Consider the following 23935-nt stretch of genomic DNA (forward strand, 5'->3'; position numbering starts at 1 on the left):
GGAGGGCAGTCATCATGGAATAGTTGGGTATATAGGATGTGTTAGGGTAACAAGGAATAGGCATAGGAGCATGTATGCTTGCATGTATACCAATGCTAGAAGTATAGTAAATAAATTTGATGAATTTTTAAGTGTTGGTCAAGACATCAAAGGCGGATATTGTTGGGATAGCAGAGACGTGGTGTCACAAAGATATAAGGAATGCAGAACTGGAATTTGGGGAGTACAATGTGTACAGAAAGGATAGACAGGACAGAAAGGGAGGGGGTGTTATGCTGTTAATTAAGAAAAACATAAAATCAAAGGAAGTGCACCCAGTTAATATAGATGAACAGTGCTCTGTTGAGTCAGTTTGGTGTGAGATAAGCACTGCGAAAGGAAAAATAAGAGTAGGAGTGTGTTATAGGCCTAATGACTTGAATGAGTTCAATGAACAATTGTACAGAGAAATAGAGTGGGCCAGTAAATCAGAATGTCTTATAATGGGGGATTTTAACTTCCCAGATATTGACTGGAACTTGTGGGTTGGTCACTCACACACTAGTCAGACTTTTGTGGATTTATTGGATGATTGTTTTCTGCAGCAGCATGTTCGAGAGGCAACCAGAGAAAGTAACACTCTTGATCTGGTTATCAGCAGTGATCATTCGTGTATTAAGAATTTGCAGATAAAGGAACCACTAGGTGGCAGTGATCACAGTGTGCTGAAGTGGGATTTACTCAAAGAGGTAACTACCGTCAGGGGTAAAGGAAAGGGTTTTTGCTTCCGTAAAGGGGAGTACAGTGGTCTCAGACAGTTTTTAAATTCTGTACAGTGGGATCAACTGACGATGTTACAAACAGTAAATTCTAAGTGGGAAGCATTCAAGGAATTAATCGTGGAAGCTACTAGACTTTATATACCGATTAAGAAATATCGTTCAAGGTTTAGGCCTAAATGGTTATCAAATGAACTAATGAGACTCGTGACAGAGAAGAAAAATGCATGGGATGCATATAAATTATCAGGTCACGCAGAAGCCTGTGGCAGATATAAGCTAGTCTGTAATCAGGTCACAGAGGAGGTTCGGCAGGCGAAGGCGGATTACGAGAAATCTTTGGCAAAAGATGCTAAGAAAAACAGCAAGGATTTCTTTACTTATATAAACTCTAAAAGGAAGGGGATGAATATGATTGGTCCACTTGACATCGATGGTTCGACTGTTGATGATCCTGCTCAGATAGCAAACAAACTGAATGAGTATTTTGCATCTACATTCACACGTGAGGAATTATTACAGTTTGAAAATAGAAGAAGGTTATCAAATTGTAGCAGTGTGCTTAATGATTTTGTAATAACTGAGAGCAAAGTGGAGGAGAAATTGTTGAAGTTAAACATAAGAAAGGCACCTGGGGTGGATGGGATCTATCCAGTTATTTTAAAAGAGGCGGCAAAGCAACTAAGCAAACCCTTAGCCATAATTATGAGAGCATCCTTGGACTCAGGGGAGGTTCCCACGGACTGGAGATATGCAAATGTGTCCCCAATTCACAAAGGTGGATCGAAGGGTGACACGAGTAATTACAGACCAGTTAGTTTAACTTCTGTTCCGGGTAAAATAATGGAGTCGCTGGTTAAAGATGCATTGCAGGATCATCTAGACGAGACTGCAGCAATAATTCAAACACAGCATGGGTTTGTCAAGGGAAAGTCTTGTCTGACAAATTTGATTGGTTATTATGATGTGGTCACAAAGGAACTGGATGCAAAAAATAATTTTGATATCATATACTTGGATTTCAGGAAAGCTTTTGACACTGTTGCGCATGGAAGACTACTGTACAAATTGGAGCAGAATGGTATTAAGGGTAAGTTGCTACAATGGATAAAAGGATGGTTAAGTGGGAGAAGACAGAGGGTGGTAATCAATGGGTGCTGCTCTTCGTGGACTAATGTTATTAGTGGAGTCCCACAGGGTTCGGTGTTGGGTCCACTGTTGTTTTGTGTATTTATCAATGATATTGATGAAGGTATATCAGGCTTAATGTCGAAGTTTGCAGATGACACAAAGGTTGGCAGGGTTGTTAATGACAGTAATGGCAGTGTGCTACTGCAACAGGATCTAGATAATTTGGGCAGATGGGCTAAGAAGTAGCAACTGAAGTTCAACCTTGACAAATGCAAAGTACTGCATATGGGGAGAAGTAACCCCAGAGAAACGTACCAACTGTGTGGTACTACACTTAAGGTGGTAGAAAATGAAAAAGACCTGGGAGTAATTGTGCAGTCAGATATGAAGTTTTCTGAGCAGTGCAGACAGGCTGCTAGGGCAGGTCATGGGGTTTTGTCAATGATATATAGGAATTTTGCTAGCAGGGAAAAGGAGGTGATTGTCCCTCTGTATAAGGCAATGGTCAGGCCACGCCTTGAGTACTGCGTACAGGTCTGGAGGCCTTATTTTAGGAAGGATGTAGATTTGCTTGAGCGTGTACAGAGAAGAGCAACACGATTGGTGAGGGGAATGAAGGGATTCTCTTACCAAGAGAGGCTTAAGTTCTGCAAATTGCAGTGGCTGGAGACTAGGCACCTGTGCAGTGATCTGATTGAGGTCTATAAGCCCTTGAATGGGTTGAGCACGCTGAATTCTGATGGGATCCTTCCACTTGTTCAGATTACGAACCTACGGGGACATAAGTTCAAATTAAGAAAGGACAGGTGTAGAATAGATGTGCGGAAATTTGCCTTTAGCCAGCGGGTGGTGAATTGCTGGAACAAACTTCCATCTGTCGTTGTGGAAGTTGATAGGTTGAATAAATTTAAGGAGGAACTGGACAGGCATTTGGAGGGAATGGTGTGATTTTTTTTTTTTTTTTTTTTTTTTGGCTGATGCTGCATAAGCTCCTACACTTGCTTTCTTGCATCATGTGCCACTACTACTACTACTATTTTGCACTTTATTCAAATTGAGTACAGTGCGAAATGTACACTGTATTCAGATTGAGGCAACTAAGATATTATTTAAACTTTACGAAGATAAAATGTTGGCAAATTTTGAAACTTTGTCTATCCTTTCACTGTGTAGAAAATGTTCTAAAATATAATGGCATACAGGCAATAAAACAAAACAAAACTGTATCACCAATCTCCAAAAAACTAGTGCGAATTAAGGATGATTGCTAAAGAACTTGATGTGGAAACTATAAAGATCGGTCGTGTGTTCGGGCCACAATGAGCAACTTGTAGCTTGCGGATGGCAATTGTGGGTTGGAGGAATTATCCCGCTTTGTGCAAACATTTTGAAGCAAAAGTTAAATATTCCTTATTATTAAGTCGACTTTTAAATTTGGAATTTCTTAACCATTTAGCACTAATGATCAACATCCTGCAGGAGCACTCTTTCCTTTCAGAAGCTTTACAGAATTGCAATAGTAAAAGCATACAAATTAATTATTCAAACTATCAATGCTATTGATAGTTTGAGAAATTCTGAAGGAAATTATGAAGCTAAAATTGAGAGCATGTTGAAGTGGAAAGAATTTGAAGGAATCAAAATTGAAAGTAAGAACAGTCAAATTGTCTCATGACAAGTTGTTAAATGAATTGTTTTATCCTTAAAGGATAAGTTATTAATGCAACAGGGTGATTTTAAATTAAATAAAGAAAATAACGATACCATTGAAAGAAATTTTAAACGTATGCTACCTGAAATCGTTGAATGTGATAGAACTTTCGTCTCGGTGGCAAGACGGTGAAAACCGAATAAGAAATTTGTTTTCTGATAAAATATGAGATAAAAATTAATGATTTTAGAGATTTTATCGAAGACAGTTTATCTTTAAAATAAGTGAAATTACGTTTTCAATTAAGAAAGCCAGAAAATATCTTTGAAACCATTGCGATTAGCAGTGCTGAAGCTGAGTGAGCTTTCAGCGTAATGAATAATATTGTGACAATTAAAGATGGTGCAGATTATGAAGACCATACATCTAAATGGAAAACCATTGCTTCAATTTGATCCGGATCATTACGTCAAATCATTCCTCTGTAATCATCGCTCAGCTATTGAGCAAAGCAGAAAATTGACAACAAATATTAATAAAGTAAATCGTATATGACAATTTTTAAAATAAATTTTTCTTGAATATTTGTGAAATAATTTGTTTGTAATCTGTGATTTTTTTTGTGTACTTTTTCTAGAAAGTTTGTTTTTTATGTACTATTTGTTTTTATATTGTGGAATGTTTTGTAATAGTATCTATGTTATTTGTGATATGGGAAATATTTCATGTTATTTTTTATTCGCAATATTAAAATTTTACCATAAAAAAATGTATCCATTATATTTCCCTAGTTTTTTAAAAAAAAAAAGACGAATAAAAAAGTTGCGCATTTGCCAAGCACGCACGGTAGATGGTTTATGCGAAACAACCTTCACGTTTCTTTTAGTTATTATGATTTGTATATATCGATTACGAAATAAAAGAGCTTTTTTATTGTAATTATTTTATTGATCATTCACATATTTTCATAATTTCTGGAAGGCAAGATACAATGGATTTATGATAACTAAAGTAAGAGATGTATACTTGTGATTGCAACATATCTAAATGTCTTTGAAAACAGCACCGATTCATGTACTGATACATGAATCGGTGCTGTTAAGGGCACCTAACAATGGAATGTAACGAAAATGTGAGACGAAAAAAGAAATTGTTGACAAATATTTGTATTGTTGCAATCATACTTACTGCAGTAGTATGATTCAGAAAGCATGGTTGTGACGTCATACTATTCAAAAATTCTAAAAAGTTGAGAACTCCAGAGACTGTCGTATCCGGAATCCTGAGCCATGCAACCACCAAGTATCTTCATAAGAGAGGGCTAACACCAAACTTCTACCATTTATTGGGATACACTCGCTCTTGCTAAGTAATGGAACAGCAAAAGGACCAGATCCCTTTGCAAGAGTTTCAATAGTGAGTTGCCCTGTAGAAATGCAAATAATGGAAATCCAGAATCAACCTTTGAATACAGAAGGTGACCCAACTATTCATTCCAAGCCAACTAGCCCACCATTAATGAACCCTAGATAATCATAGTTTGGCTAATTGGCCTCATTATCCATATCACTGTTAACAGTGAAAGTGGGTATTGAGAGGAAATTGCAAAAGCACCCTTAATAAGATTACTCAAGAGACACATTGTATTACTCAAGTAACACATTGCATTACCTTAATGAGATTAGTCAAGAGACAATTGACAGAACTCAAATAACTCTAAAACTAACACCCATCAACAAAATATTTAATAGAATGTATTCCATTTCCAGGTAGCTTCTCATAAGTTAAAGCAGTCTCCTGCAGTGCACGCTAGTGCAGAGAACTAAAATAATGAACATAGCAGTGGCAGGATATGATGTAGAATGATGAATCACTCTACACAGTCCAGACATCGGATAGATGCATCTGATGTAGCATATGCCAAAACAAGTTTAAAGTTAAAATTTGTATGCTTTAATTGAATGTGATTTCAATCATTGAGAAACTTTCTGATCTAACTGAAGACTGATTGCTAAGGCTAGGGCTCACATTCAACTTAGTAACAAATACTGTCCTTCACGGTTCTCTCTAGGTTTGGTGTATTAGGTTGCTAATATCTTTTTAAATTGTATAGCATTACCACAACATATAAATTCATTATATGAGAGATGCCAAGTGGGGTGTAATTTAATACATGTAGGATTTAGGGCTAAAAAGCCCCAGACTTCCAAATTTTTAGTCCTGAATCCTACATGTAATAAACTACATCCCACTTGCCATCCACATTGCAGAATTAATTCACACAGGGTTGTCACCATCAACCTGGATATACCATCAGGGTGCCTACTCACTCACTGATGGGGGACCAGATAGCTCTGAAACAGCTGTCTGGGTGATGGTGCCCACTGAGAGTAAGTAACAGTAGTCTTCTCTACTGGGAAAGCATTACTTATATGAAATATAATGAGATAGACAACTTGTGAAGGAATTGACAAAATGATATGTAATGATGCCAATGCACTAAATTATATGTCAGTAATATTGTAATTCAGGTTTTAAACTGATAATGCTATATTTCTTTTAGTTTGTCCTTCTGGACAGTGGGGTCAAAGATGCACAGAAGAATGTAAATGCAGGAATGGAGGACAGTGTGATCCTGCATCGGGTGATTGTATGTGCTTACCTGGATGGAAGGGAGATGACTGTACTACTCGTACGTATTTACTTTTTTCATTTATTTTTTGTCCTTCCCCCAATTATAAATTTTTATTGTAAATTTCTAAATAATGAACTTAACTTTTTCAAGTGGTCCTTATGGAGACAGCTGTATTAATAGCCTTGCAATAAACAAGCTATTTTTATCAGTAATTTATATTTTAAACCTTGAAATAGTATGAAACTACATGCTTCATATTCTATTATAAAATTCTTTGTAAAATTCATAATTTTACAAAGGTTAATTATTTTTGAACATATTAAATTATATCATTGAATTCAGAAAATAACTTCTGCAAACAACTCCATTAGGATTTACTTTATTATTACTTTTTTTTCCTTTTAACATATCCCCAGCTTGTCCAAACGATACCTTCGGACTTCGATGTAATCAGAAGTGCAACTGTCAAAATGAAGGCAAGTGTAGACCAAGTGATGGTGCATGTCGCTGTGCTCCTGGATGGATGGGCAGAAGATGTACCGAGGGTAAGTATTGCTTATGTTTGAGATACGCTTTGTTGAGGATCACATCTGATCCAAATAAATACAGCAATCTGATATGCATGAGTCATTTAGTATTTATTTTGTCCTTTGGTTTATTGTGTATAACTTTTGTAATGTTAAACTAAATATAATTCATAGTGAGCTAAAAAATTTATTTTCTATGATAGTTGAGATAATATTTCAGGAGATATAATAGGGATATCAAAAACCTGTTATCATTCTAGTATAAGGGATCAAGAATTTGAGTTGGGCATGTACAATGTGTATGAAAAGGACAGGCATGAAAAGAAGGGATGGCTTCTCATTTTAAAGCATACAAATTCAAGAAAAGCATGTCTGTTGACTGGGCAACACTTGTTCCTTGATAAGGGTGCATTCTCTACACATATTTCTACTTTCTGTACTTTAACAGTGTGTGAACAAGCATAAAATCAGTTACTGAAACTTCATTTTTCGACAATATCTTATTAAAGTTTTGCACACTTTCCAATTCTCATGTTTAGCACGAAGTGCAGTGCATCATTATCGCACATATGTTTAAGAGAGAGAGAGAGAAGTTTAAACCATTGATTAAAAACCAAACCAACAAAGGTTAATATCTGATTAAATAACTAATACTACTTGTACATAAAAAAAAAAAAGTAAGGTCATCTGTTTCCTATGATAATACAGGCAAACAAAGTAGAAGATGCATTCATTCACAACATTTGGAGAGTGAATGAAACAGTTCATCTTTTGCAGTTCAGAAGACATCTTTTATTGCCTTTAAATCTTTTTAAAGTTCAAGATATTAAGTGGAACATTTAAAAAAAAAAAAACTGTGAATAAGAGGATCAAATGGAGGATTAAAAGTTCTGTTCTGAATGCAGTCATTTACCTTATCACTTATTTTACAGCTGCTTGATACCTTAATATCTTCCAAATTTTCAAATTTGCTTTCAAGTGTAAATACCAATGAGAAGTATCTGTTCAACTCATCTGCCATTTCTGCAGGACATTCCATGGACCTTCCACTGCAACCGTTTAAGGGACCTATTAGAATTACTCTCTTTTTTCCTTGTATTCACATATGAGAACTCCTTATCCCCAGTCTTAGTTTTTTCTAGTTCTTTTTCATAATCAGCTTTTGTCTGAATTGTCCCATTCATGGCTTTGTTATGAATGATGCTCATACAAATCAGAATTGATTGTCTCTAACTGTCCCATGCTTGTTCGTTTCATTTGTGCCTTCAAGGATAAATCCCTTGAAAATAGCATATTTGTATCCGACACTCACTCCAGCTAATCAAGCCCAGTCTCATCTCTCTCTCTTGAAATTGAATTTCTTACCTTTACTATATGGGTTTTTTTTAGATAAAATCTGTTTTATGGTATGATTATTGCCTATTGCTCGTTCTCTCACTGTCACTCACTTTGATATAGTTAGGCTCCTTAGTGAGGATATTTAGAGACCCTTTTACTCTCTTGGGTATGCTGAGATGAATAGTAATCATTCAGGTTGTTCAAAACCCATTATTCTAGTATTCCAGTTTGTAATTGGCAAGTTGAAGTCACCCATAATTGGCACGTTGAAGTCATCCATAAGTCACCCACCCTTGCTATCCTATTCAAATTGCCTACAGAGGTTTTTGTTCATACTCCACAGTCATTTGGCCTATAACATACACCTAATATCATCCCTTTAATACAAGTCATTTCACACCACACTGACTCAGTGAAGATTTGTTATCTTTGGGCAGTTTTTGATCAGAAACCTCACTCCTCAATCCCTCCATACTTTCCTATCTCTGCTTAATGCACAATATTCACTAAAATTAAATTCATAATCTCAAAATCTTGACATGTTATCATGTCTCAATAAGTCCATCAGCTTTAATTGACCTAATCAAAAGCTCAAATTCATAAAACTTTTTTACAGTTCTCCTGGCATTACTCTATAGCATTAGCATTAGTAGAGGCATTTGATGCAAGAAAGCAAGCTTATGCAGCATCAGCCAAAAAAAAAAAAAAAAAAAAGTAAACATAAATAAATAAAAATAACCATTTCCACTTCACCCCTCTGTTCGTTCGAAATACCTGTCCAGCTGAGCCTTAAACTTATTTAGGCTATCAACTTCCACGACAAGGGATGGAAGTCTGTTCCACCCACCAACCACCCGCTGGCTAAAGGCAAATTTCCGCACATCTATCCTACATCTGTCTTTCCTCAATTTGAATTTATGCCCTCTCAGGTGATTTTTCTGAGCTAGAGGAAGAATCCCATCAGCATTGAGCATGCTCAAACCATTCAAGGCTTTGTACACCTCTATCAGATCACCCCGCTGGTGCCTAGTTTCCAGACACTGTAATTTGCAAAACTTAAGCCTTTCTTCGTAAGAGAACCCCTTTGTCCCATTCACCAATCTAGTTGCCCTTCTCTGTACTCGTTCCAGCAGCTCTACATCCTTCCTGAAATGAGGCCTCCAGGCCTGTATACAGTACTCTAGGTGTGGCCTGACCATTGCCTTATACAAGGGAATAATCACCTCCTTATCCCTGCTAGAAAAATTCCTATATATCATTGACAATACACCATGAGCTACTCTTGCAGCTCGTCTGCACTGCTCAGAGAACTTCATATCTGCCTGCACCACCACCACCCCCAGGTCCCTTTCATTCTCTACCACTGTCAGTGTAGTACCACAGAGTTGATACGTTGCTCTGGGGTTGCTGTTTCCCATATGTAGTACTTTACATTTGTCAATGTTAAACTTCATTTGCCACCTCGAAGCCCATCTGCTCAACCTTTCCAAATCCTGTTGCAGCAGCATAGTGTCAGTAGTGTCCTTGACAACCCTGCCAACCTTCGTATCGTCTGCAAACTTGGACATTAAGCCTGATATACCATCATCAATATCATTTATAAATACAGAAAACAATAAAGGCCCCAATACTGAACCCTGAGGGACTCCACTAATAACATTAGTCCACGATGAGCAGTGTCCATTGATTACCACTGTCTGTCTTCTCCCCCTCAACCACCCCTTTATCCATAGCAGCAACTTGCCTCCAATGCCACACTGCTCCAATTTGTGCAGCAGTCTTCCATGTGCAACAGTATCAAAAGCCTTTCTAAGATCCAAGTATATAATATCAAAGTTATTCCATACAGTAGGACGTCGTAGACATACAGTAGACATACAGTAGAACGTCGATTGTCTGAACCACCGCCGCCCTAAAAAAAAATTACGGTATCTACTTTTAGTGCACTGGTTATTATGCTTAAATATTACTCCTGCTGCTTAAATGTGGACCCAGGACAGTCTCCTGTGACCTTGATGCATCATGACCCAAGCTTAGAGACACCTTGAAATGTCACAAATATACAACAACTGAGGAGATCATTCTGAACATGACACAGAAACTATTAGGGACTACTGGGTTTTTCCATTAAGAGGCCCATCTGGACCTATATTAGGATTTTGTTTTCCAAATAGAAGCCCATGGGCTTTTATTGGGGACAAATAATAATGCGCTTTCTCGTAACATACCGTATATCGGTGCTCTGCGCATGCCCGAGATGTCATTGCAATAAATGTGAACTGTGCGTCTTTATTCGTTGTCAGAATATTTAATCCTAAAAATGAAAAATAAAAAGTCTAGTAAACGAAAATCGTATACTATCCAGGAAAAACTAGAGTTTGTGACACGTTTAAAAGCAGGGGAAAGTCAAAATTCGATATCGCAACAAACAGGCATTGACAGGAAAAATCTTTGCCGTTGGTTGCAACAAGAAGCAGAATTATTGAAGCTGGTTAAAAAACGTAAAGACAAACGTCTTGAGGGTGCAGGAAGGAAAGCGTTTTATCCCAAAATTGAGAAAAAACTATTTGAATTTTTCAAAAAGGAACGAAATAACCACCGATCAGTTACCTGTAACACATTGCGAAACTATATTTTCTCACCAGAATTTGGCCTTAAAATACCACCGGCTTTTAAAGTAAGCAACAAGTTCTTATTTGGATGGACCAGGAGACATCGGATTAGATCATGTAAAATAACTCATCATGGACAACTCGGATTGCTCTGATACAACAGGTTCTGAATGAAAATTACTAATATAAATAATTCTCTTCTTGCAATTATTATTTGTCTTTATATTTTTATTTTTTTAAGATAATAAGAATAATTTTTAATTTCATACCGTTCTATTGTTGCAATAATTAAAATAAAATAACCTTTCATTAATCAAATAAATATTATTTAAAATAAAAATAGCCTTTCATTAATCAAATAAATATTATTTCAAAATAAACCTGTTTCCGTTAAGAAGCTCATGGGCTTCTATTTAGGGACAACATGAGAACCTTAAAAATGCAAAAACCAAATACAAGCCCATGGGCCTCTTAACAGAAAAACCCGGTACTTCCAGAAGTTGCAGGTGCATTGGATTGGTGTATTCAGTGTCAAGGTGACTACTTTGAAGGCAATCCATCTGAATAGCCAGTAACCATTTCCTAGATGTTCAGTCCTCAACTTTTTTTATCACACCTTATATAACATCACATAGTCTGATAACATGTTACTTTTCAATGTACTCTTTGGAGTCAGTACACTTTTGCCACCAGTGCTGCAATTCATTGATTCCAGCTGTGAAGGTTTTCTCTTTGCCTTCAGAACTGCATCCTCTTCAGCAGTGACATCTCTGTCAGTGGGAACATGGATGACCGCCAAGTTTTTTTTTTTTTTTTAAATTAGGAAATAGGTGAAAGTTCAATGATGCTAGATATGATGAATATTGAAGATGGTCCAACATGTCAAAGTCACATCATGCAGTGCAGCCATGGCAATGACAGACTTGAGTAGGTACATCATTCAGGTGGAACAAGAGTCTTTTTCTGAATTTTTCTCACCATTTGCCTTTGCTGTTTTTGCACAAATGCCTCACAAAGCATACATTAACAATGCCCCTCTGACTGTCTGGCCTTTCTGAAAGTAATCCACTAGCAACAGCAACACTGCATCAGCACCTCAAAAAACTGATGCTATCACTTTGCCAGCAGAAGGAATCAAGTTGGCATTCTTTGGAGGTGAAGAAGAGCTGTGCTTCCATTGTTGGGGCTGCTCCTTTGTCTCTGGCTGAAAGTGATGGAACCATGTCTCACCCATGGTTACAAACCCTGCAAGGAAATTTGCTGGATCTGCTTGAAAATGATGGCCAAGCTTGACAAACCTTGTGCACTTTGGATCCATTGTTCTGACAACTTCTGTTATTAATCATTTAGATGAAATGCCCAAGATGCTGGTAGTGTACTGAACTATCACTTATTGATCACTCATCATCGGATCATGAACACATGTAAACAACTTCTAGAGTGATGGAAGTTGCAGGTTTTCCATAGCATTGGGTCCTTCCAGGACCCATGATGATAATTAAATTTTAAATGATGAGAATAGCCTTCCAGGCTATTCTCATCATTTAAATTCTGAATCCTTCCCCAACATTGTAAGCCTATCCTCATGAATTTCCTTTGGTGTTAGTCCCTTTTTTTCCCCAAATATTGGATGACTGTATGGTGACTGATTTCATCCATCTTTTCTCATTCACTCAACTTTGTTGACTTCAGGACCTGTAATTAAAAAAAGATGCTATTGAAACTGCATGTAACTGGTGGGCTACTGTTTGAAGTATTATACATTAATTACAGAAATTTTTAACTATCCTTTCATAATCAGGCCACAAACTTTACATACCCCCTCATATAGGATGTAACCAATATATAAGACTGAACACAGTCTCAGATATGTTTACTATTATTTCTAAGCTGCCATTATATAACAGTGGTAATTACCATTTTTATGCATAAGATATACTTTTTTAGTTATCCATCTGCAATCAACCATTTTTTCCCCCAAACTTTATTATCTTTATTTAAAAAAATAATAAAGACAAACTTTTAATCATGTTAACATGTTAATACAAATTAACATGTTCAAGGTACATTTAATATGCTTGGCAGTATTAAATTGCAAGGCTTGAAAATACATGTGCTAATTTTAAATTGAATTGTTTGTTTTTGATATGCTAGAAATGATTACACAGTTCAGCATACAGTCACAATTGACCTTATAAGCATCTTGTTCATTTTAATCTATTCTAGTTTGTCCCGAAGGCTATTATGGAGATCACTGTATGAATCAGTGCCAGTGTGATGGAGAAAACTTTTTGTGTAGTGCTGTCAGTGGTTGTATTTGTAGGTATGGCTATGGTGGACCAAAATGCTCAATTCGTAAGTTTTATTTTATTTATTTATTTTTGAACTTTTGAAGATTAAGTTTTTGGTTGTGGCATTTCTCAAAGAAACTTTTAGTAAAAGGAAGTAAACCACAAATTAATTTTTAAGTATTTATTGTGCTGCATGTTTGATTACTTCAGTTACAGTAGTGTGCATTCATTTATACCCACAGTCCAGTCTCCAAACCTAGCTTAATTTACTTTTCTGGAAAGAAAATGTAGGAGCAAACTTAATTACAAAGAAATCTGGGCATGTAACTACCTATCCTGTTAGTTGATATCTTGAATAAAGAGCATTAGTTCATTGGGAATGGGGTTATATACTTAACTTGTTATTCTTAAAATTAAAATTATAAGATTCCATTCTTCTGACAAAATTACTGGTCTGTCAATATTTATATATTTGTAAACCAGTAAATAATGAAGGCTTAATAATAAGGTTTCACTTGTTTAAAACTTAAACTAAGTAATGCTTATCTATTATCAATGTATTATATAAGCAACTTACTAAAAAGTAAGATTAATATCTATGTATTATTTCTAAGTAGCATGCTACTAATTGAGAACCTTCTTTTTTCATTTTTCCTGTGTTGGTTTTTTTTTTTTTTTTTTTTTGTAAGCTACATTTAATAAGGAACTCTTAAATTTAGTAACAACCAATTTCTAAGTTCACTATTTATAAATTGGTCTTTATCCAGTATTTGATAATATTTTGATATTAGGTAATATCAAAATATTATCAAAAATGTTTTTAGATATTAGAAATAAGGTCTACAAAGAGAGCTCTAAATATTCATAGACCAGTAATTTTATCAGAAGAATGGAATTTAAAACATATATGTTATAATCCTAATTTTAGGAATAATGAGTTAAGTACATAAATTCCACATTCACAGTGAACTAACGTTCTTTATTCAGGACTTCAATAACAGAATAGGCAGTCACATGTCTGGATTTACAAGTGGACTTTCATAAGATATTCACCCTCTATTTTTTCTTTTCTTTTACTTTTCAATTTTTCTTCTCCAATCTATTACATTGTATAAAAACATTATGGGAATCCTGTTGTCTCGAAACTTTACTAGACATGTTGGACAGACAACTTGTGTGATCAAGACCTACTAATATTCGTGAAATCGGACCAATGCTAAATTATTGTGATTTTCGCTTGTAGAGAATCTGAGTCCTCATTTTGAATTTAAATCAATGTTTTGAATTTAACCAAATAAAAATAGAATAATAAATATAATTAATGGGATATTAAGAAATATTAAAATTTTGAAATATTATATTTTTTCTATAATCATATAAATTTTTATGTTTAAGTCAGGAAATCTCTTACTTAAGATATTTTTCAGGAATAACTGCATCCATGTAAGATGTAATCAGAATAGATGGAAATTATTTTGAAGACCTGCTTAAAGATGAAAGAACCTTGTGCAAGACAAAGGAATGAAGACAAGCTTTTACCCTAAATCATGCTGCTGTTGTTGTTATTTGGTTTTTAGGAGCATTAGCAACTAAGGCCATATTGCTCCGGGATATGCGGTGGTCATTCCCAGGCCTTTCTGCATCCTCTGTATTTGGTGGTGACGGGTTTGAGCCCCGGTCTAATCAAGAAGCGTGTGCTACGCAGTGCTGCTCCTTCCCACCTGGGTACGGAGGCGCCCCTAAATCATGCATGGCGAATAATTGAAAGCGTAATGGGAGATTACCCGAAGCTTGATGGGGGCCTTTCATTTATACCAACTTCAAAGGGGAAGCGGACACATGTATATATAGCCCCTGCACATTCCATTGCCATATTTCAAAAGCATTGGGGGTGGGGGGGAAGTAAGTAGGCCAAAGGAAGAGAAGCAGGATAGAAGGAAAAAATTCCTGCTCCCCTCGTATTTCACTAATAGTTTGGGAATTTGAAAATCTAGGGATTTAGAACAGCTTAAAGGTAATTTAGAGGAAAGAATATGAAAGTTTCCACTCGGAAATACAGGTGCATCAGTACCCGTCCCTATTAGTATAGGTCCTGAATGGGGAAACTGTTGTTATGTTTTGTTATTAAATTTGAACTTGTAGGATATTTGTTTTAGATCCCACACCTGTGAAATTATTATTGGTCTATGTATGTTTATTGACTTGTTTGTTGATCTCATTGCTAGAGTTTCACTGGTTTCTAGTTTAAATTTTGTATTTTGTTTGTCTAATATTATGGTGTTTTCAAAGAATGGGTAATGTCCTGTGTCTAAGTGGTGAGCTACCAACTCAGAACTAAATTTTTCCGTCCAGTTTACTTTTTCTTTATTATTTGAGGCTACTTTTAAACTGCTTTTGTTTTTATGGATTCTGCTATGAAACGATGTTCTTGTGCTGCCTATATACACCAATGAGCCAAAACATTATCACCACCTACCTAATATGATGTTGGTCCTCCATGTACAGCTAAAACAGCTCGTACCCGGCAAGGCATGGATGCTATAAGATTTCTAAATGTGTCTTGTGGTATCTGGTACCAACACGTAACCAGCAGATCCTTTAACTCCTGTAAGGTCTGTGGTTGAGATGCTGCAGATCAGAGTTGCGATTCCAACACAAACCACAGATGCTGAATAGGATTGATGTCTGGGGAATTTGGAGGGCAGGGCAATACCTGGAAGTCTTCCTCATGTTCCCCGAACCAGTCTCGAACAATCTAGGCGGTGTGGCATGCCGCATTATCATGCTGAAAGACGGAACTGCCTTTCAGCAGGATAATACACTGGACAAGAACCAGAGGGGAAGACGGTTGCCATGAAAGGGTGTACCTGGTCAGCACTGACGTTTAGGTAGGTGGTAGATGCCAGAATGCCCGGCACATGGATGACTGGACCCAAGGTATCCCAGAAAAACATCGCCCAAAGCATGACACTGCCGCCACTGGCTTGTTTGCATCCAGGTGCCATCATTTCCCCAGGTGAGCGACGCACGCGTACCCAGCCATCCACACGGTGCAACAGGAAACGTGATTCATCGGACCAGACGACCTTCTTTCAATCACTCAAGGTCCAGTTTCAATGCTCACATGCTCGTTGTAGGTGCTGTCGCCGTGAACCATGGTTAGCATGGGCACTCGGAGTGACCTGCGCCACGCAGCCTCATTTTCAGCAGGGTTCAATGTACTGTGTGTTGTGACACATTACTCCCGTCACCAGCATTCCAATTACCGGCAAGTTGTGCCACAGTTGCCTTTCTGTTGCCATGTACCATCTGGGAGAACCCTCACTCTGAGCCATGGTCGTCCAACATCTCGCCGACTGTTCATGAGTTTCCCTTCCTCGGACCACTTTCGGTAGGTACTAACCATGGCTGACAGTGAGCACCCCACCAGCCGTCCCATTTCAGACATTTTCTGACCCAGTCATCTGGCCATTACAATTTGGCCTTTGTCAAACTTCCTTAAGTCCACTGCCTTTCCCATCTGAAGAACAAGAGTAACACTGATTAACGGAGTTCAGTATCAGGTGTTTTTTATACTGTGTCCCGACCCGAGCACGTGCCATAGTTCACGTGCAGTTGCTTCAGTTTGCATAAAAAATGACTCACTGGTCATAATATTTTGGCTCATCGGTGTGTGTGTATATATAGTCACAGTCTGTTGTGCAAGGAATTACATAAACTGTTTGTTTGTTGTTTAAAGTTTATTGTTTAATTATTTTTTGTTAAATTTTTAAGGTATGCCTATAGTTTCTTGGAGCTGCTGAAGGCTAAGTTTACCCTAGAATCTTTGAGAATTTTTTTTCTAAGGTTGATGGTAAGTTTCAATAATGGGAGGCCTATCGATTACTTCTTGTTTTTGTTTTTCTTTATTTCTTTCGGCAGTATTTAAGGCACTGCTTATAAGCCATTTCTGGTAACTGCGGTTGGAGAATCTGTCCTTAAGTGATTCTATTTCCTGTTTACAGTCGTCCTATATTGTTGAATACTTGAACACGTTGCTGAACTGGGCTATTAAGATTGGTTTTTGTGAGAAAGGGGTCCATAGCTGTCAAAATGTAAATAATTTCCCTTATTTGTAGGTTTGTGATATATTTTAGTATTGATTTTGGTGGCATTTCTTGTTAATGTTGGATTTAAGAAGTTTATGTTATTGTTTTCTTCATTTTCTATTGTGAATTGTAGCCTTACATCTACATTATTTAATTCATAAAAGATTTTATTTATATCTGGTTTTCTTATAAGCAGATAATCATCAACGTACCTTCCAAAGAATTTAAGGGAACGGGAAGAGTAATTGGAAATGATGCGATTCTCTATTTCCAAGAGGTAAAATTCAGAGAGATGTCCACTTATGGAACCGCCAATTGGTACCCCAAACACTTGTTGCGAAAAGACTCATTCGTGGACAAAATAATTTACCGATAACAGTATGTTTAGTAAGTTTGTTATGTCAGTGATTTCTAATTTTGTTCTGTTCTTTAGTGTGGGATCATTGCATAACAAATGCTGAGTAGCCTTCCCTGCTTTTGTGTGGATGTACATTTGTATATAGCGATTTTATATCAAAGGAATATAATTTGTCATCGGGTTCCAATTTTATATTTTTGACCGACGAAAATAGATGTTCCGTATTCTTTATGCAATATTTGGAATAATTCATTAAAGATTTTAGTAAATCAACTACAAATTTTGCCAAGTTTTCTGTTGACGTGTTTTTGAAACTTACTACGGGCCTTAATGGTTTTTTGGGTTTGCGTAACTTAATCACCAAAGACGTAGGGCGAACGTGTTGTTATGGGCTAAGAGATCTGTGTGCAAATTGTTTGTGATCTTTTCTTTGGAGTGCAACCTTTTTAATTCTTTTTCGATTTTTGATCTGATAGTGGGAACAGGGTTTTTTCTAGTTTTTGGTATGTATCTGTATCTTGTAGGAGGTTTTTCAGTTTGTTGTCATAATCAAATTTGTTTATTAATACTATTGAGTTGCCCTTGTCAGCCTTTTGGATGATGATGTTTTTATTCGTGGCTAATTTTTCGATGCACTGAAACTCTTCCTTTGAATGGTTAAGAGTAAGGTAAGGTAAGTGAAAGGTAAGATTTTGTTTTTTATTTTATTTGCTTAATTGGTTTTTTTTCTATTGCTGTGACTATGTAATCCTGTTTAGACTCATATCACATATTCATTGTATGGGACCTTTTTTGGGGTCACACTGTAATTGAGGCCTTAATTAAGGAGATTGCGTTCTTCTTTTGTCAAGTTATAGTTGGAATGATTGGTTACGAATTCACTGTTCGGGGGACCTGTTTATGCATTCCTACAGATTGTGGTCTCTGTGCTTTTAAAAGGGAAAACCATTTTTTCTCATGTCTTGCTGTAAGTATTTCAGTGTGAAATTTTATTCTCTCCTGTAGATGGTGGGGGAAGGCATTTCATAAGTCCTTCATCACAAGTGATTTTAGTCGATTTTTGACTCTGTGAATATAGTGCAGAAGGTTTCCATTTGCATTGGTCCTTTGTTTTAGTGCATGTTTTACTATGGATATGGCAGCTCTTTTGAACTTTCTTCTAAAATTTCTGTAGTTTGCTTGTATTTTTATTTGCACAAATTTCGGAATAATTTGTGAATATATGCATTTTTTTAGGAAAGCTACGTGCATTTTTTGTTGTAAATTCTTTTGTCTTGTTGCAACGTTCTTCCATCTTTAAGCAGGTCTTTGAAATAATTTTGATCTATTCTGATTACATCTTAAGTAGATACAGTTATTCCTGAAAAATATCTCAGGTAAAAGATTTCTTGACTTAATATTTCAAAAGTTTAATATTCCTTAATATCCCATTTATTATATATATTATTCTATTTTTATTTAGTTGAATTAAAAACATTGATTTAAATTCAAAATGAGGGCTCAGATTCTCTACAAGAGAAAATCACAATAATTTATAGCATTTTTCCAATTTCACAAATATTAGTGGGTCTTGATCACACAAGCTGCCTGTCCAACATCTCCAATCTATTAATGAAACAAGGGAGTAAAGGCACTCCTGTTCTCTTTATGTTTCTGGTTGCCGTTCATCTGCCAACAGTTTTACCATTTAACTAGGTTCACTTCATTGATTTTAGTTATATAACATCGGTGTAAATACACCATAGTTAACCCATAGATTTGAGCTACGATTGTAGCGTAGAAGGCATCGTTTTAATTGTATCTCATAATGTGGTTGCCTTCACAACAAGATAGCTACTATTGAATTACTTCAAATAAATAACGCTTCTCTAGTAGAGAAGCGTTATTTGAGATACAATTAAATGAGATACAATTAAAACGATGCCTTCTACGCTACAATCGTAGCTCAAATCTATGGGTTAACTATGGTGTATTTACACCGATATTATATAGTTAATTATCAAAATCCATAAGGATTATGCCTAGTGCATTTAATTTTCCAAATTGATTTTAGCGTGCTAAGGTTTTAAAAATTGGTCAATTAAGTCATTCATTAAAGTATTTAGTCCACATTGAAGGGAAACTTATCTACGTTTCTTTTAGGAATGGATATCAATTGCTTTCATCTAATTTCAGGTATTCTCTGTTTAATTATGTTCAGTGTAATTCTTCAAAATTTGTTTATTCTATTATGGATATTAAGACTATTTTTCCCTCAAATACTGTAAGCTCAATGGTTTTTTGCAAAGTTTATTTTATGGTTTAATTTATTGTTATGCATTATAGTTTTATTTGTTATGCAGTGGGAACTATAGCTTCAACAAATCAATGTAGTTGGATTTGTTCTATTTTACATATTAGTGGGTTTTGAGAAAGACTCATTTGCTCAATGTCATAATCAGAATCGTACCAAGTGTAACCTTAATTTCTGAATTGTTATTCTCTGCTGTTCTTTGGTTCAATCAGTATCTTTTTTCTACAGTAGTCACTTAAGAACACTATAGCCCCAGCAGCTCGTGCACCATTAAACCCCAACACACACACACACACACACACACACACACACACACACACACACACACACACACACACACACACACACACACTCGAACAAAGTTCCTGTGGATTCTGTCCAGTCGCTCATTCGAACAAAGTTCCTATGGATTCTGCCCAGTCAGGTTCACAAGATTGCACGAGGAATCTAGAATTTCACTAAATTAGTTAAGTAGAGTTTTTATGCTGGAGTAATGATTGAGGCAGTATACAGGCAACCCTATATTACATGGTACTTCTACAACACAGTTTCGCTCTAACACGATTGATAAATTGTGGCAATCCTTGCACAACACGGTACTTATATAACAGTTTCGCTCTAACATGGTTAGAAAATTGTGTCAAACCTCGCATAATGGTATTTTTGAGCTTTTGTGGGAGGGAAACCCAGCTATTATATTGTATGTAATTTTTTAATTTCCATTCTTTTTTGAGAATCTCTGCTGTTGACCTGCTAGTCCATATGCAGAAAAATGTTTTTTTGGAAATCCCCATATTTTATTTTGTTGGGGTCTATGCTGAACTTGTGCTTGTTTGAGACCATAAAAAATTGACTTTGAAGTGTGCAGTTTGTGACTTTTAAGGTTTTTGTAAGGTTATTTTGGTAATTGTTTATAAATTTTTTCAGGTTTGTATTACTAAACTTTGTTCTTAAGAACCATATTGGAATAATTTATTTGCTGTGAATTAAATTCCAGCCCTAAATTATCCCCAAAGAAAGTAAAAAAAAAAAACACTGCTCAAAAGAAACTTTATTTCTCTAGAATCTTTGATTCTAGAGAAATAAATAACCTAACCAAATTTTGAATCGTCTTAAAATTGGGGGAAAGATATATCATATGTTGCAAAAAGCTTAAATTTAAATGAAGCAACAATCTGGACCATAAAGAAAAATGAATGGAATAGAACTGCTGTTGCTGCAGGAATTTTCATTTCTGAAAATATTATTACTATTATTATTATTATCAGTTTATTAACCACAAGAAACAGTGGGTCAACCCAAGATGGCAATGTGCCAGGAGGGTGTGGAATTTACATACTGAGGTGTGAGGAGCCACATGTACATACGTGCTCGACCTGAGATATTTACAGAATTCAACTTATATAAGCTTGAAATAAAAAAGTTTGTAGTAATAAACAGCAAGGCAAAAGTAAAAGGAACATAAATGCAGCAGGCACAAAAAAGTCCAGATGTAGTGATCCTCACAGATTCAATAGCTGGTAAAAGTTCTTAAGAATTTCTTTTCTGTAGAGCTCGTCCTCACAGAAGTTATCTGGGTGGATGCCCAGTTTATTAAAGATCTGGAGGCAATTGGCCAGAAACATGTCCCTCGAGGAATCAATGTTTGTAAGAGTAAGCTGCAGAAAGATTAATGGGGTTACAGTTGGAGCATCAATTCGGCCAGTGATAAGCCGTGCTAGCATGAGGGCATTTCTTGTACTGATGAGAAGTTTCCAGGGAGTGGTACCTAGATTATCTTGGAGGATGGATCTGGAGATAGCAAAAAGGCTAGTCCACCACTCCACACCATCTGAGCAATCACTATTCCAGACTGAGGTACTTGTTTAGGTGGGATGCAGGAGCAGATGACCAAATATCAGAGACATAGAGAGGAATAGGTGTAATGCACTTCAGGATGTACTGACAAAGCAGTGCTGGCTGATGCACACCCACAAATATGATAGCTTGTCCCCGAGCACCAATAATTGAGAAAATGGAAAAAGCACTCAGTATTTAGATTGATGATAGCAGTAAAAAACAGATCCCATTAGGCAGCAATGTAATTAAACAAAAACCACTACTAATTTATAAGCATTTAAAAGAAAATGGAGAATCTTTTGTTAACCCAGAGTTTGTTGCCAGTAAAGGTTGCTTTGAGTGATTTAAAAACTCTTCTCATTACATAACATAAGAATTCAAGGGGAAAGTGCATCGGCTGATAATGAAGCTGCCAAGAAGCATTCAAAGGAATTTCAAAAATTATTGAAGAACATGGATACGTCTCATCAAGTTTTCGATGTCCATGAGACAGGTCTTTGGTAGGAAAAAATGCCCAACAGAAAGTTTATTTCAAAAAAGAGAAAACTGTATCAGGTTTTAAGGCATCAAAAGATCGCACAGTGTTACTTATGTGCAGTAACGCATCAGGAGATTACATGATAAAACCTATGCTAGTTTATAGATCCTCTAATCCTCATACAGTGAAAGGTGTGAATAAAAACGTATTACCGGTTTTAATGAAAAGCAAATAAAGCTTGAGTTACTGCCAATTTATTTAAAGAATGGTTTCTAAATTGTTTTGTGCCAGCTGTGGAAAACTATTTAAAGCTGAAAAATCTATATTTCAAAGTTTTATTACTATTGGATAATGTGCCAGGCCATCCAAATGTTGAAGTAATGTTCCTACCACCTAATAGAACTTCTTTAATTCACCCATTAGATCAAGGCATTATATCTACCTTTAAAACTCATTACTTCAGAATATCGTTACAATGGATTTTGGAAAATATTGATTCCGAATCTATTGAAATGATGGAAGCATGGAAACATTTTTCAATTGTGGACTGGTTCGGAATCATAGCTTTATTGCTCATTGAAGTAAAACTACCAAACACATGCATGCTGGAAAAATGTATGGCCGGAGTCAATTCATTCAGGAAATATGGTCAAACCGGCAAAAAACAGAATCGGTGTGATAGTAGAACTTGCTAAGTCAGTAGTAGGGGAAAGTTTTGATGTTATGAATACTGAAAGCATTCAAGAATTACTGAAAGAAAAAGAGGCTAACAACGCAGATTTGATGGAAATGGCATTGGAGGTAAACCAAACCAAATCAATTCATAAGATGATAGTGCAGATGAAAATTCTGAAGTTTCAAATTTTACACTAAAAAGCATACGACAAGGCATAAACTTAGCCGAGCAATTAGAATCTTATTTTTTGAATGTAGATCCTTCGACTGAAAGGAGAACAAAGTTCAAAAGGAGGCTTCAAAAATGCTTAGCTGCATACCATGAAAATTTCAAAGATCTATTGAGCAAAAACAAGCAAATCTAGATTACTGATTTTTTAAAGAGAGCAGAAGATGCACGAAATCTAGATGCTGCAGAAGAAACTTCAGAAGGTGAAGATATTCTGCAACAGAGAAAATGTTCTTTCTCTTTTGGTTGTGCTTTGCAGCGATGAAGAGGAAGAAAATTAAATGAACATACATTATCTAACATATGTGTATCACAGTTTGTAAGACATTTGTTCAGTTATTATATTTTTAATAAAAATGAAGTTTCCGATAATTATAAAAAAACCTAATTTTTGTTAACTTTTCGAATGTAACTCCCCTTTTTGTACTGGTTCTTAGTCCAGCTTAACACTATTGTGCACTACACGAGATTTTATAGGAACCTAACTACCATGTTATACGAGGGTTACCTGTACATGAATGTACACTTATAATTTCTATAAAAAATATTTAGCAGAATAAAATTCTATTTAAAAATGATTCTCGCAGTTTATTAGGGTTGCTTACTTTGTAGCAATATTTCTAAGAATATTACGTAATTTTAAAATTATGTATGTTTTACAAGCTAGTCTTTTTTTTTTTTTCCCCCTCCTGTTTCTTAGCTGTAAGTAATTTGTATCAAGTTTTTAGCTGAAATGTCAGTTTGCAGATTGTTTTCATGATGAAAGTGAAAAGTGAAAATTCATGCATTGCCCGTCATTTTGTTAGCCTTTTCAATCATTTGTCTGTGCATAATTCAGTATGAAATAGTAATCACAGAAGAGTGAAGCAGATAGGTATCAGAATGTTGTATTTTTGGAGGTTAGAAGTTGATTACATGTAACCTACTTGTTCTGGTTATGTTTACTTAATTTCATTAAGATTATGGTTATGTTTACTTCTTAATTGCATTAAGAAGTTATGTTTGCTTAATTGCATTAAGAAGTAAACATAA

At 35.8% G+C, this 23935-nt stretch overlaps 1 protein-coding gene across 4 annotated transcripts in view; it reads left to right on the forward strand.

Moving 5' to 3' along the window:
- The window catches only part of LOC150080269 (uncharacterized), a 604576-nt gene that overhangs the window by 487054 nt on the left and 93587 nt on the right, over positions 1-23935 (forward strand). For all 4 annotated transcript variants that reach the window (XM_090381639.1, XM_090381640.1, XM_090381641.1 and 1 more), the window contains 3 exons: positions 6104-6232; positions 6592-6720; positions 12879-13007. In XM_090381639.1, the coding sequence (XP_090237765.1) occupies positions 6104-6232; positions 6592-6720; positions 12879-13007 (387 nt within the window). The remainder of the gene's footprint in view (positions 1-6103; positions 6233-6591; positions 6721-12878; positions 13008-23935) is intronic.

The sequence above is a fragment of the Mastigoproctus giganteus genome, chromosome 9, assembly GCF_048544385.1.
Source record: "Mastigoproctus giganteus isolate SK-2022 chromosome 9, ASM4854438v1, whole genome shotgun sequence".
Lineage (NCBI taxonomy): Eukaryota > Metazoa > Arthropoda > Arachnida > Uropygi > Thelyphonidae > Mastigoproctus > Mastigoproctus giganteus.